At 44.8% G+C, this 14,243-nt stretch overlaps 3 protein-coding genes across 3 annotated transcripts in view; all 3 read right to left on the bottom strand.

The window, feature by feature from the left end:
* Positions 1-1,305: 1,305 nt before the first annotated feature.
* On the bottom strand, positions 1,306-7,427 carry fbxo42 (F-box protein 42). Its single transcript, XM_058373746.1, has 10 exons — positions 7,270-7,427; positions 6,023-6,301; positions 5,638-5,754; positions 4,470-4,604; positions 4,141-4,294; positions 3,717-3,827; positions 3,502-3,598; positions 3,174-3,230; positions 2,920-3,036; positions 1,306-2,771 (listed from the first exon to the last, which is right to left on the bottom strand). The coding sequence occupies exons 2-10, from the start codon at positions 6,294-6,296 to the stop codon at positions 1,830-1,832; spliced, it is 2,004 nt and encodes a 667-aa protein (XP_058229729.1). The 5' UTR covers positions 6,297-6,301; positions 7,270-7,427; the 3' UTR covers positions 1,306-1,829.
* Positions 7,428-8,267: 840 nt separating this feature from the next.
* On the bottom strand, positions 8,268-11,745 carry slc25a20 (solute carrier family 25 member 20). The gene is made up of 9 exons (XM_058373747.1): positions 11,498-11,745; positions 10,975-11,067; positions 10,557-10,684; positions 10,192-10,282; positions 9,992-10,109; positions 9,675-9,747; positions 9,400-9,509; positions 9,154-9,278; positions 8,268-9,073 (listed from the first exon to the last, which is right to left on the bottom strand). Exons 1-9 carry the CDS (start codon positions 11,600-11,602, stop codon positions 9,011-9,013), a joined length of 906 nt encoding a protein of 301 aa, XP_058229730.1. The 5' UTR covers positions 11,603-11,745; the 3' UTR covers positions 8,268-9,010.
* A 459-nt stretch (positions 11,746-12,204) lies between these two features.
* Positions 12,205-14,243, bottom strand: part of LOC131342766 (NCK-interacting protein with SH3 domain-like) — a 12,846-nt gene continuing 10,807 nt past the window's right edge. Inside the window, exons 11-13 of the mRNA XM_058373977.1 lie at positions 14,237-14,243; positions 13,913-14,085; positions 12,205-13,676 (exon numbers count right to left, since the gene is read on the bottom strand). The exon at positions 14,237-14,243 is cut by the window's right edge and continues 86 nt beyond it. Coding sequence (XP_058229960.1) covers positions 13,458-13,676; positions 13,913-14,085; positions 14,237-14,243 — 399 coding nt within the window. The 3' untranslated portion in view covers positions 12,205-13,457. The remainder of the gene's footprint in view (positions 13,677-13,912; positions 14,086-14,236) is intronic.

The raw sequence follows: 14,243 nt of genomic DNA, 5'->3' as shown, positions 1-14,243 counted from the left end.
CTAGGACTCCCTCGTCCACTCTCACATTTGCTGATCGTTACCCCTAATACTTCAATACACTCTCCCCTTACCCTCCTTCTCAGGGATCTTTATATCCTAAACAGCTCCCTTCCTCCTAACACCGCCTCCCATTATCGCCTCCCCTTGTTACCTTAACTAGGCTACCTAGGGAGGGGAGGAATCCTGCCAACATCCCTCAGACTGAACAATCTGATCAGATAAGTAGTGAAACGTTTCAATCCAGTTGACACGACTCAATTTCTAGATTTCAATGCAAGAGGTAACAGTAATTACAGAAAGCATACATCACGTCCACGTGGCTGAGTGTTTTCCTGGAGAGCTTCATTTCTCCTGAATCACCAGACCAGTATATAAACTCCCAGCAGCCCTCTATCTTTTCCCAGCAGTGCATGCAGATCTCCTTACAGTGTGTGTGTGTGTGTGTGTGTGTGCAGTGCCAGTCATCCACACTGAGCATGCTGTGTATAAGTATAGCCCAACTGTAACTCAGCACTTTAATGGAAAGTATCTGTCTTTCCCTTACTCAATTGTTCATAAACACATCATTCACAGCAGACATCTGAACATCGACAAGCAAAACACAAAAACTCTCATGATCTCGGCTCATATTAATGCACCGTGCTCTGTAATTAAATCCCTCATACGTGACATGACACGGTGTCTCTGGTCGCCCTGTTACTGTACACTTTCAGCTGGATTCATAAGCAACAGTGAATCCTGTATTCAGCTTATGTCCAGCTACAGGTCTGGAGGAATTTCCAGCATTGTTGTTCTTTGTAGATTCCCTCACAGCCTTCAAGACCAAGCATTAATGCAAAAACGTCTCATGTCTCTTGTGGTCTGAGTGTGTGTGTGTGTTCTCTGTGTCAGCCCCCTTCATACTTCATTCACTGTCCTGTTCTTATTAGCATGCAGGGGCAACATAAGAGCAGAAATGATTTAAGAGGTCCCTGGAAAATGGGAGATCTTTCTGCAGGAGGATGTTTTTCCTCTGTAGTGTGCTGAAGATGAGGGAGTAACAGTACAGCTGGACAATGAGTGGACGAGGAGGAGATGAAACATGACATGAAATTGCTGCTTCAAATTTTTTTTTAAAATCACGACCCTGACCAGGATGAAGTGCTTACTGAAGATGAACAAACAGATAAAGAATTTCAATTAGACATGATTAAGACTTGGAGGCCTTTATTGTTTGACTTTGTATCGAGTTACACTGCAACAGGACCCTCCCTTTCCCTCCCCATCCCATCCCTAACATCTATCACACAACCCCCCCCCCCCCACACACACACACACCTGTGCACGCACACACACAGCTCCTATACACATACAGACTCATTCACAAACACATGCAGCGACACACATTGTCTCCGTCTCGCTCATATTTTAAATGTAAACAATGCAGGCAGGAAGTGAGATATAAAAGCAAGGTAGTCAGCAGCGTTCCTCCGTTTCCCGGGCCCCTTCATCTGTAACGAGATGCTACCGCAGGACAGGGAGGAACAGTCCCTTCAGATTTTAATCTCTCTCTCACACACACACACGCACATACACACACTTAAACACACACACAGGGAGTAAAGGTCAGGAAAAGCAGTCACACCAACATTTCTTCATTAAGTGTCCTTTTTATGTGTCAAAATCGATTTTTCAGGAGAGATGAGGAATTAGTGTTGGGAATGTGACTCACGAGTCGCTCCAGTCTCTCCCTAACAGGTCTCATGACGTCAGTGTCCAGGCCAGAATGTGGCTAAATTCCAAATCTGACTTTCTTAGATCGCACACACCATCCTTCTTGCACCCTCTCATTACCTTTTAGCACGTACGAAATACAAGGCATTGGTTTTGGGGTAGTATTTGACGTTCTGTTTTTTGTCCATGAGCCCACCGAAGATGATAAGCTCTCCTCTGCCCTGCACCACCGTGTGTAGGCTCGTCTCAGGTGGTCCGGTGACGGCGCCGCTACCAAAGACGCGCCATGCCACGACACCGTCTGTTTTAGCCCGTGAAATGTCCAGCACGTACATCTGCATGGGCTTACAGCTGAGCGCCTGGTACAGCGGCTTCCCCACGTTCAGGCTCTGTGGAGGAACCGAGTGGCCCAGACGCCGCGCAATTGGAGGGATCGAGTGTCCGTCAACCTGCGGTGGGCTTGATGAGGCAGGGCTTGAGCTAGGGGCAGGGTTAGAGGATGATGAGGATGAAGAAGGAGATGATGATGCGAGGGATTTAACAGCTTCCAGTCCTCTGCGGAGCGCAGCGGGGGAAACGGCGCCCGGCGGAGTATGAATGCCATTTGTGCTCGGCTGATCCAAAGAAGGTGGAGCCACTGATGACGATGCAGAAGGCGGGGACTCCCATCCATAATCTGTTGGTAAATGGGCATGACTGTGTGGGTGGGATGGACTAGTACGAGGAGAAGGGGAGGAGCCATTAAGTAAAGGTGGGCTGTCTGGAGCCTGTGATGGAGATGGCTGCTGCGAAGAGGAGGGACTTCCTTCTCTGGCTCCACCTCTAACAGTCGCCGGGCGTGGCCGAAGCGTTCCCCAGCGTCCGTTGACACAAGGAGCCTCCTCTACGTTGCCAAGGACGACGCTGGAGCGCACGGGAGACTGTGACCGCAGAGGGGGGGTGTCTGGGCCGAGTGGTGGGGGTGTGGCGCTGATTGGGGAAGGACGGGAGTTCAGGCTCGGGCTCAAAGGGGCGCGGCCGGAGGGAGCTTGTGAGAAAACAACCACACACTCACCCACCTGCAGAGTGAGTGAGCGAGAGAGAGAGAGAGAGAGAGATAATGAGAGACAGAATTAATTTTAAAATGAACAGATTCATATACATGTCATTTAAATATAGAAAAATTTATATATTACAAAAGGTTAAATATCTCTCACACACACACACCTTGCAGGCCGGATGGCACCAGAGTTCAGGAGCTCCATGTTCCTCGTTCTCAACTCGCAGTTGCTGCCATGACCAGGTGGGGGCACCCATGTGCAACAACCAGGCATCCTTCAGCAGCTGCCACACAAAATAAGGAGTTTAATTGGGAATATAGCTGATAGTATTATATTATATCTGTAACAATATTATATAGTGTATTAACACTGCAGTATAATATAATCACTAAATGCTTAAAATGTCAGAATTGAACTCACAGCGTTGGGGCCACCGCAACCCCCCAGGATGAGCAGCGTCTCGCCGTCTATCACAATCTGAGAGGGGAGGGAGAGAACGAGAGAGAGAGAGAGCGAAAGAAAGAGAGAGAGAGAGAGAGAACGAGAGGGCGAAAGAAAGAAAGAGAGAAAGAGAGAGAGAAAATATGAGGTTATTTTCATTCTGCCCCAGCTCTAGTTTGTTATTCCAGTTTCTTAAGTCCTGAAGATGAGCAGGACCTATGAAGCTCCTCCTCTCCCTCAGGACTGTTTAAGGTGTGTGAGAGTGTGTGTCAATGTATTCGTGAGTGTGTAAGGAGGAGAGACTCACCTGACTCTGGCCTCCGCGCGGGTGAGGAGCCGGGCCTGTGATGGTGGGTTTGGACCAGGACCACTGCTCAAGATCCAAAACCCACACCTCATTACTCCTGAAATCACACACACACACAGTCATGTCTTAGCATGTCTTAACTAGTGGGAACATGCAGATTGATGGTTTTCTGGGCCAGAAACGAAGGAGGAAGAAGGTGAGGAAAAAATACGCACATTTGTCGCGCTCCGAGAGAGCCACCGAACACCACCATTGTGTTTTTAATGACCGAGGAGGAGTGACCAGCCATGGGAGGAGGACCGTGAGTTGTCACAATACAGTTCCACCTGAGTGAGTGAGAGAGAGAGAGAGAGAGAGAGAGAGAGAGAGAGCGAGAGATACATAACTTTAGCAGGTAATAATGATCAGTTAAACACTGTTAAGAGTAAATCTCTGAGTGTCAGCAGCAGGGTGAATTATTGTGCATTAACACATCAATATAAAGCTGTGATGAACTGCTGCATTATTGTCAGAAGAGCAGCTCCAGAGAACTCATCACCACCTGAGCACCAATCAGATCCCAGAATTCTCCAGTGCTGTGGTGTGATTTGTGATAAGCAAACAGAGCATTGCGTGAGACCATGTATGTTCTCTGCTCACCAGTTTTTGGAAGGAGAGTAGGTGTGGATCTCATCAAAGAAGCGCTCAGGTTGGTGCAGGGGGTACGGGCTGGGACGGGTCCATCCTCCAAACAGCACCAGCAGGTCCTTAAACATCACCAGTGTGGCACCAGCTTTAGGAGACGGGTATGAACCTGCACACAGAGCCATCCAAACCAGCTCTCAGCTGTGTGTGTAACTCTAGTAATCATGAGTATCAGTGAGAAAAGTGTGTGCATGTGTGAATGAAAGGCATTTTAACAGTGGTGTAGAAGTGTGTGTGTGTATGTGTAATGCTAGTAATTTAAGTGTTTGTGTGTGTGTGTATACCTGAAGCAAGCGGTCGTATCCACTCCTTGCTGTTCAGGTCGAGTCTCCACAGGTCATTAAACGCAGCATTACAGCTGCTCTGTGTGCAGCCACCAAACACATACATCGACTGGTTTGAGTCGTAGTAACATGCACCTTTAAAACACACACACACACACAGATCAACATCTACTAGCCAGCAGTGTTGAGCAAAACTCATGCTTTTCAGCCTGTCTGTTCTGCCCTCTTGTGGTTAGTGGAGACCAAGTGAATTCATCTTAACTGCAAAAAAAAGTACAAATATTACAAAATGACTTCTGAAATCCTATTATTGTAAGAAGAAGCCTTTAGGACAGTTGTTATCAATCTTTCGGCTGCTCCCTACGTATGTGGGGGTCATCACAGCGGACCAACTGGTCCGCACAACAACTTGGCACAGGTTTTACCCCGGTTGGCCTTCCTGACGCAACCCTCCCATTTCTATCAGGGCTTGGGACTGACACTGCAGACAGTGGCTGGGGTTTGGGCACTGGCTGGGAATCAAACCTGGGCCTTCAGCATAGTAGGCAAGAAACCTACTACTGAGCCATCAGCACCCTTTTAAGAAGGCTTTAGGACAGTCGGGTTGATAAAGTGTGAGCAGTGTTGTGGGGTTTGGAGTAAAATGTCAGGAAGCTTTAAGAGCTCTACATGTACCAGTATGTTCATATTGATATTTATTTAAATGACGCCTACACCTGGGAGTGTTAAGTGTCTCTCACACACACACACACACTCACACAGAGTAATTCAATGCTAATTAATAAGAAAAGGGTAAACGTTTGACCTGAAATAACTAAGTCCAGGAGGATCTGGGATCTGAGGATTTAACGGTGTAAAAGTGTATGAAGATAACGTCTCAGGTTTAGAGTATAAAAAATAAACAAATGATTTCCTAAGGTGACATCAATTTTTGAACTGATTAAAAAAACATAAGACTCAAGCACCAGGAATTTAGTTTAAAAAATGACAACTTCTTGTTTAACAGAGGAAAATTTCTAGAATTTATGAAATTTTAATTCAAATGTATGATTCATCATGAAATCTATAATTAAATTATTAAAGTGATAAAATCATAAAGACTCAGCATCCTGCTACAGCACACGCTCAGTATGTTTCAGATGAGGTGTGTGTGTGTGTGTGTACTGACTGTGAGAAAAGCGTTGTGTGATGGGGGTTCCGGGATACGGGTAGGTGCGACTCTCCCACTGGATGTTTCCTTCCTGAACGGCCCTCAGGAAACCATGGTAACACTGATACGCTACACCTGCACACATCAAAGCACACACAGACGCTTTGAAGACTTCTAAAGACATCATTAACACCTTTAATTAACACGTCTGAGACTTTCACACATGATGGCTGTAACCTCTTACACAGCGTCTCCTGCTGTCTGTCTGTCTCTCCTTCTCCAGCTTTCCATCTCTCCTTCACCCTGTGTCTGTCTCTCTCTCCATGAAATCAACTCAAACATTGTTCATCTCTCATTCCTTCTACCCACCCCCCTTCCTTCTTTTTATCCATCACTCTCTCACCTTTGATGAGGCGGTACCACTGTTTGCACACCAGGGCGGCGGTCTTGTGCTCCTGATATGGGGAGAGGAAGGACAGGATGTACTCCAGCACCTCTTCCGGCAGCTCACCCATTACTCTTTGGCAGCTTTTCCCAGGATGTTTTGCGCAGTTTGAGCCGCCTGCCACATCCGTCTCTGCAGTCTGGTCGTCGTGGCTCCCCAGCAAAGCGGTGCTGGCGTCCTCGGTGTCCATGGCAACAAAGCAGCCGTCCTCGCTGTCGGAGGAGCGAGACATGCTGCCTGCAGGGACAGAGAGAAATAAAGAGGGATTACATCTCTGTGATAAAACTGTGCTAATAATCACTTCAGATCACAGATAAATATCTCCACCTTCTGTTTGTATTTTCAACTTTTGCCTTGGCGATATGGTCAGTAAACAGAATTGTTGGAGGTATCAATGAAATTATCACAACTTATAGACTAACTGTTGACTTACATGCAACAGATAGATAAACTGATCTCAGCTCATGTTGAACAGAAATTAAAAACCGCTCTGGAGTCACGGTGTCATGTCAAAATGCTTAAAAAAAGAGCAACAACAGATTAAGAGTAAGCATGCACACTTCAGTCTGTCTGTCTGTCCCCTGTGTCTCCGCCTGCATGTTGCTCCAGCTGTTCTCTCACCTCACCCAGCTGCACTAATCTTCATCATCATTTTCCAGAAGAATCCTTCTGACATTTCCGCTATTTTATAGTCTGTTATTTTTTATTTACTCTTTATTTCTGCTTCAGTACTCCTGAGACTCTTCACTGATGAAGAGAGAGCTCTTTCTAACACACTAATCAGCTTCAGAGCAAAAACAACACGGTTCCCGGCGACTACTAAAGATTTTTCACTGCGATAGATAGCTAGCTCGCTTATTTCTATTGTAGGCTAACTGAATAAGCTAGCTAGCTAACGGTGCCGTTCGTTAAAACCAAACAGAAAACGAATCCTGAAGTCGGGTTCCTGGGAATGTCCAATTCCAGTCATTTGTGTTTAATCCGCTGTCTTGTGAGACATTCGATCAGATAAAGTGATGTAGAATTGCATGAACGCGTCTCTCTCGCTAATCTGCCGGTGCTAGCCTGGAGCTAATGGAGCTGGAACACGGCTTATTTAGAGAGCCAACTAGCTAGCTAGCTAGCTAGCTTACTTCACACATTTCTATCCTGATAAGCGGTGTTTAAACTCTTCTCTAATCTAGGTCGTGTTGTTTTCCGCTTACCGGCGTGTGTGAGTGTCCGCCCTTTTCCGTCCTGTTATGTCCTCAGATCGCTGCCGTTTGATTCCCTTTATCAACTCCTGCTGCTGCTCTCCAGACTCCAAACATCCGCCATCTTCCTGCCTACAGCAGCATCTCACGCACGGACGCGGGAGCGCGCACGTAACACCCCTCACCTACCCCACCCCCCGTCCCCTGCGCCCTCGGTGTCGGCGTGTTCTGGAGGGTGCGCGTGCTCGTGATCTGCACACCGGAAAGGTTCCTCGGTTATTTTCTCAGATGTATTGACATGAAGAACAGAAGAATTTACAGCACACGATACACGATTTCAGGAAACGTCAAAGTGAATGTGAAGAAAAATGTTGATATCAAATTCAAAAGCAGCACAGATTTTGTTAAAAGTGACTGATTACATTGATGCTGACCACGCCCCCTTACACGTGAACTCTGATGAGCTGATTCACTTTTATGGATTTAGGAACTTTTCGATCTCAATTCCCATCAGTTTACATTTAGTTAAAATAATCCCTGACCAGAATAAAGCACTTCCTGTGAGTGAGTGAGAAATTAAATCTGTGACGCACATTAAATATTTAATAAAACAGTAAAAGTGTAGAATAACTCGTCAGTGTTTGTGATACATGCAACGGATATAAACAATTCTGTTAAAATGGCAGGATTTACCTGATGTGAAAAAAACAAACCAACCCAAGATAGATGTCACACACACACACACACACACACACACACACACACACACACCAATAGAACTCACATTATACTCACAATAAATCACAAATAAATATTCAAATAAATAAATAAATATTCAATAAATTGTTTAAATATAAAGATATTTCTCACTTCAGGATCTCAGTAACAGAAAAGTATTTTTAAAATGCCCTGATTTTCTCCATCCACAAGCTGGTGATGTGGATCTTCAACAAACATCTGAAATGATCTGAAATGTAATGACCTTCACACACGACCCTCGGACACTCAGAAAGTCCGAAACAATCTTTTTTATTTTACATAATCAAAAAAAAAAAAATTAAAACAAACAAAAAAAAAATTCATGACTTCAGCAAGAGATTTATACGGTCTCTGATCAGTACAGAGCATCTTCATCATCATCATCATCATCATCATCATCTTTATCATCATTATAACATTAATAAATGACTGCTATTATGTAATTACTTTTATTTATTTATTATTTTTAATATTAATTAGTGTTTAACATAAACAAAACTGGGACTAACTCACACACACACTCACACGCACACACACGCGCGCACACACACACGCGCACACACACACACACGTGCACACACTCCCTGAGGAGCAGAGACTGAGGTCACAGCCGTGTTTGATATATGGAATAAAAAGACTGCTGTAACACACGTGTGAATCGGAAGCACGTGTTTAACTCCAAAAAAAAATTCTGAGCATCATCCTGTTTTTCTGGAGGGTTCACCATCTACGTGTACAACAGACACAGACATGGCATTTGTTAACACTCAGTATTTTTACAGATTTAGAGATACACACCATGCTCCTGACTCACACGTGTCACAGTCTGTTTATTCTGGAGGAATAAGGCACGTCATCACTCCTCTTCAAGACAAAATAAAAACACAATAAAACTACAGTCATGCTGAAGGACATCCGGACATGTATATGTGTGTGTGTGTGTGTGTGTGTGTGTTGTAATTTCACATTCCTCAGTAAGTCCACCTCATATGAATCACAGGTTTGGTGCGAGCCAGTTCAGGAACTTCATGGCCACCTCGAACCCGAGGAAACACGCCTGTGTGAGAGAGACACGTTAACACTGCTGGTCAACTCTGTGTGTGTGTGTGTCTGTGTGTGTGTGTGAGAGATACTCACAGCGTTAGCAGGGAACGCTCGGAGCATGACTGCATTAAAGCCCTTATACAGTGAAGCCACGCCCTCCTCCCTGATCAGTTCCCTCAGAACATCCCGGAAGCCGTTAGGGTATTTCCCCTCCGGAGCTACACACAGGAAATAAACACACACACATGAAATAAACAAGCAATAGGAAGTAAATGTTCTGTTTATGAGCTGTGTGTGTGCGCGCGCGTGTGTGTGTGTGTGTGTGTGTGTGCGCGTCACCTGTCTGGAATCGGGATTTCAGGACATCAGGTGGAATTGCGACGGCCCAGTTAAAGATTCCTGCCATACCACCAGCAAACAGCACACTGGGCACGCTCAGTTCATTCGGGCTTCACACACACACACACACACACACACACACAGAGTTAGAGAAGTGGACAATTCCAAGAACAATCAACAGAAAAACTGAAACAGATGAATTATAATTAGCTCGTTAGAGCAGGAACCCATCAGGACACATGCTGCTGTTGTTTATTTGTTTGTTGTAGTCATACCTCTTGCCCTCTGGAGTGAGGAGTTTCTTCAGCCACTCGTAGGTCATGAAGTACATCCCACTGGCCGGCACGTCTGAGACACAGAGAGATAACCGTCAATCATCCACAAAGGGAGTGGTGACAGTCAGCCCTGAGCCACGCCCACCACCCACAGGCCTGACATTAACATCTCGTAAACAGCGGTTAAAGCATTCATTACAAATCAGAGAGTTTCGGTTTTCTGCTCTTATTTTTAATAAGGAAGGAAGCATGTTCTCTTATTCACTCTGTTTATGCTTTATATAATGACACACGCACACACACTCACATACACACACCTCTCATGAGTGTGAGCGCTGTGCCTTTATAGATGCCTCTGATTCCACTTTCTCTGTAGATCTGCTTCACACAGTCCATGGGCCCGGCGTATTTAATCTCTCCTGAAGACGCCTGGATCTGGATCACAGACACACAAAGGAGAAAGCATTTATTAGAGCAGGTAACACACACACACACACACACACACACACACACTCACCTGCAGCAGGCATTTGATTCTCTCTCCAGGAGCCATGATGGCTGTGGTGAACACACCTGAGAGCATACCAGCCGCAAACAGCTGAGGATACCTGCCCCACACACACACACACACACACACACACACACACACACACACACACACACACTTACTCGACATTTCATAGAATAAATAACTGAATATTAAATCTCAATACTAAAGACCACTTCAGCTCTCTAAGAGTCTCTGGGTAAGGTTTCACACTCTCTAAACTCAAACCCTGAGCCCCACTTCACTGTTATTACGGAGTCATAAATGATGATCTGACGGAGTGAATAAGAGTCTGAGAGTTAGTGTCACTGTTCCACAAATCCACGTGGACTCACGTGAGAATGTCATCAGGGCTCTTCTGCTGCAGTTTCTTTCCCAGACCGAAACCGAAAAAACACACAGCAAACATAGGAGTGACTCCGATAATGGGAGCAGCCATGCCTTTATACAAACCCCGAACCCCCTGAGAGAGAGAGAGTGAGAGTGAGGGGGGGAGAGAGAGAGGGCAGGGGGGGGATTATTATTTATTATAGATGGGTGATAAAAGGCTGAGTGCAGTAGTTTGTACAGCTGTTAGAAGATGATCTTCAGTAGGCTGAAATAAAGATGACTGATTTGTCTGTAGTGAGGAACATTATTCTGTAGTGAGTAAAAGTAACTCAGATAGATCAGTAGATCAGGTTTGGAGATCTTCTGATTTTAGCTGGAGTTTTTGTAAAATCAGGTCTTTTACAGAGATTTTGAGCACTTCACCTCCTTAGCAAGGGTTTTCTTGAAGCAATCGAAGGTTCCGGCATAGAGAGGTATCTGACCTGGTCCAGGCTTGGGCTGAGTCTGCAGACGCACCTGTCAACACACACACACACACACACACACACACACACACACACACTACTCATTACTTGTTTTTGTTTTTTTGATCCCTTATTAATAAAGCGATGTGTGACGTCAGAGCTGTCACGTGGTGCAAGCGGGCAGAAGATTTGTGCTAAAGGTCGGACACTCACAGCTGTGTAGTGACCAGTAACACCACTCACTAAACACAATAAGCAGAAATAATAAACCTGCAAACTCGAGCTTATTTATGATATGGAAAAATAAATATCTTATATTATATTATGTTTCTGACAATGCTCCGTTGTTAAAGTTAAAAGTTAGCCAGGCTGCTAGCTATGGAGGAGCAAAAGAAAGACTTATCAACAAGTATTTACATGCAGATTGATTGATTTATTTTTTGCAATAAATGAATAAATATCCAAACCCTGTCCAGTGTTACCTTTATGGTGTCTAAGGGGTGACCAGCGAAGACCAGGCAGACTCCTCCAAACCCCCCAGCTAGGAAGTTCTTCCCCGGGCTAATGCGCTGCGCTTGTTTAGACATGACTAACAAGGTTCTGGAGATATTTACAGACAATTAAAAAATAAAAATAAAACCTAAACTTCTCCCGCCTGTGCCGGAACTCAGCAGAAGGAAGAAGATCTCAGAGACCTTTCACCTAAATATCCACCCGGACCTGTTTTACTGTGACACCGCACTTTATAGAAACGAGGAGCGTCTCTATAAAGCTTCCGGGTTTTTTTTTTTTGTATATCGTAAAACGAATCCGTACAGCATTTACACACAAAAATATAACCCGTTTATAATCCGAGTCATAAACCAGAACCAGTTCATTAGAATTAGTTACATTAACATTAATTTTCGTTCACATTTGATACGGGTGTGTGTCACAGTGTTGTTTTAAATGTGACATATGTGCGGGTGTTTTTGGCGACACCCAGTGGCTACAGTGTGAACTGCATGCGATTCAAACGCGGTGATGAACTTCTAGCGCTTGCTTTCTTTAGAACATTGAACACTACTGTTAAGTCATATCTAGGTAGAAAAGTTGAGTTTATTCCTTTAATTGGGCAGCAAATTGATCCCCCAGTCACTGTCAACATTTTATAATAAACAAACAATTAGAGAAATAAAAACACTTTTGAGTCATGAGTGTGTTCATTAGGATGACTGGCATTTTTATTAGTGTTTACGAAAATACATTTTGTTACCATTTCCCTTCCGAACACCATCGTCTCTGAGAGAAGATATAAGCTTCCACGCATCATTAAAGCGACATGAAACAGACCCACACTCGATTCATACTGAATGTCTATGTGTGAAGGAGTTAAGGAGCGTGTGTGAATGATAATACTGACAGAAAGTAATCACACTCTGTACCCTTGATCTAGTGTGTAATAATGGACAGACAGGGAACGGGATTCTCCACCGGTACATCATGGAATTAACAAACTTAAACTCCCAGAAAAAAAAGAGGAGAGAGGTAGCAACTGAGACGAGGCGAGATGATATGTATCTGAACCAAAAGACGGATGAAGAACAGTGACATTTAGAATGCTGCAGCATGAAGTTCACCGGGACACAGCACAGGAGGTTTAGCAAGGCTCAGGAGATTAAAGCTGAGTTTCAGATGAAGTGTGTACGACCTGTGGCAGGACACTAACGAGGAAAAAGCTTCGCAGGTTGTTCCATCAGATTTATTTTATTCCCTTACACTGATGCAGAAGCCTGAGGAAGTCCAGTTTCATTTAGATTGACCTCCAGCACTCATTACTGTATTTCCCATACTATAAGGTGGATACAGGTGTTAGAACATCTGCATAAGTCTGCACAGCATTTCACTTGACATAAATAAATGTGAACTAAAGACTGGTGCAGTTGTGGTATTATGGGGGACTCCATCCTTTCCTCCCCCTCAGTGCAGTCAGTTTTTGCTCGGGATCGAATCTCCACCTCCTGAAGTCTAAAGGTGCAGGAACAGGAAGTGGTGATGATAAAATCCCGCACATAGTTAGCAGTGTGAATACAGACTCCTGCTATTTTTTGCACAATCGTTTCATCAAAATTTGTATTAATGGACCCTAGCGCTGTCACTTTGCTGCAAGGAGATGATGAGAATTCTGTCTTTAGGGATCATGGACGTAGCTTATGTACAATAAACGAGTCTTTCGGCTGATTGGGTTAACGATGCTTCGCTAATTAAAGTGAATTATTTCAGAGAATTTAGTGTGCGATAATCTGGAAAATATGGTAGCGCACTTGTTTTTTTTCTCTATGAGCATGTTATGTTTAGAAATTCCTGGAACATGTCAGACTCGGTGAAGTGCGACTCTACACCTGCTCCTGTGAGTAGGGGACCTGGGTGTAGTGCACTCGGTCAGTGTTAGGGACGCAGCCATCAGTCTGCGCCCATCTGAGGGAACTCCTTATAAATCTGCTGCACTATGAGCTTGTCCATCTTTCTGGCCTGAGCCAAGCTCTCGTCCTCACCGGGATCATCCTCCTCTCCCAGAATCCTCTGCAGTGCCGCCTGCAGGTCAGAGAAACGGTGCTGATGCTGCAGGTAATCAGTGGACCGCATGATGGCGTGCATGAGTGAGAGATACTCCATCCTCAGCTGGAAAGAAGAGTGGGAAGAGTCAGAGAGAGAGAGAGAGAGAGAGAGAGAGAGAGAGAGAGAGAGAGAAAGAGAGAAAAGATGAAAAATAAAGAGTGATGGCCAGAAAGAAGTAGGAGGACAGAACAGATAAACAGAGTTTGTGTTCAGAGATATCCAGCAGTGTTCCTTTAAAACTATTTAAATATGAACATATGTGTGTGTGTGTGTGTGTGTGTGTGTGTGTGTGTACACACCTTATCTCCTGGAGACAGGTCTGAGATTTGCCGGACTACGATGTCGATCATCACCATCATGTCAGTGTGGTAGAAAATGTCAGCCGTGTTGTGACTGGAGAAAATGTCCTGCAGGAACTTGAGTACAGAGTGTGGAGCCGGTGGGTCGTGTTTAAATACACACACAGGGTCCTCTACAGGACACACACACACATACACACACAGTGAGAGTTGGCTACAAACTGCATGGTGATGTACATCAGAATGTTTGTGTGAGTTTGTGCATGAGAGGTGGTGTGTGTGTGTGTGTGTGTGTGTGTGTGTGTGTGTGTGTGTGTGTAAAACCTCCTCT

The sequence above is a fragment of the Hemibagrus wyckioides genome, linkage group LG21 (genome assembly GCF_019097595.1).
Source record: "Hemibagrus wyckioides isolate EC202008001 linkage group LG21, SWU_Hwy_1.0, whole genome shotgun sequence".
NCBI lineage: Eukaryota > Metazoa > Chordata > Actinopteri > Siluriformes > Bagridae > Hemibagrus > Hemibagrus wyckioides.
Note: the sequence above shows the minus strand (reverse complement) of the source record. Positions and strands in the feature narration are given on the sequence as shown.

Coding starts and splice junctions, on each gene's coding strand:
- slc25a20 (XM_058373747.1), bottom strand. CDS start 11,602: ATGTCTAAACAAGCGCAGCGCATTAGCCCGGGGAAGAACTTCCTAGCT. Junction 10,110..10,191: donor GAATCAAATGCCTGCTGCAG/GTGAGTGTGTGT, acceptor TCTGTGATCCAG/ATCCAGGCGTCTTCAGGAGA. Junction 9,748..9,991: donor AGCGCTCACACTCATGAGAG/GTGTGTGTATGT, acceptor TCTGTGTCTCAG/ACGTGCCGGCCAGTGGGATG.
- fbxo42 (XM_058373746.1), bottom strand. CDS start 6,296: ATGTCTCGCTCCTCCGACAGCGAGGACGGCTGCTTTGTTGCCATGGAC. Junction 5,755..6,022: donor GTGGTACCGCCTCATCAAAG/GTGAGAGAGTGA, acceptor TGATGTGTGCAG/GTGTAGCGTATCAGTGTTAC. Junction 3,231..3,501: donor CGCGCGGAGGCCAGAGTCAG/GTGAGTCTCTCC, acceptor CTCCCCTCTCAG/ATTGTGATAGACGGCGAGAC.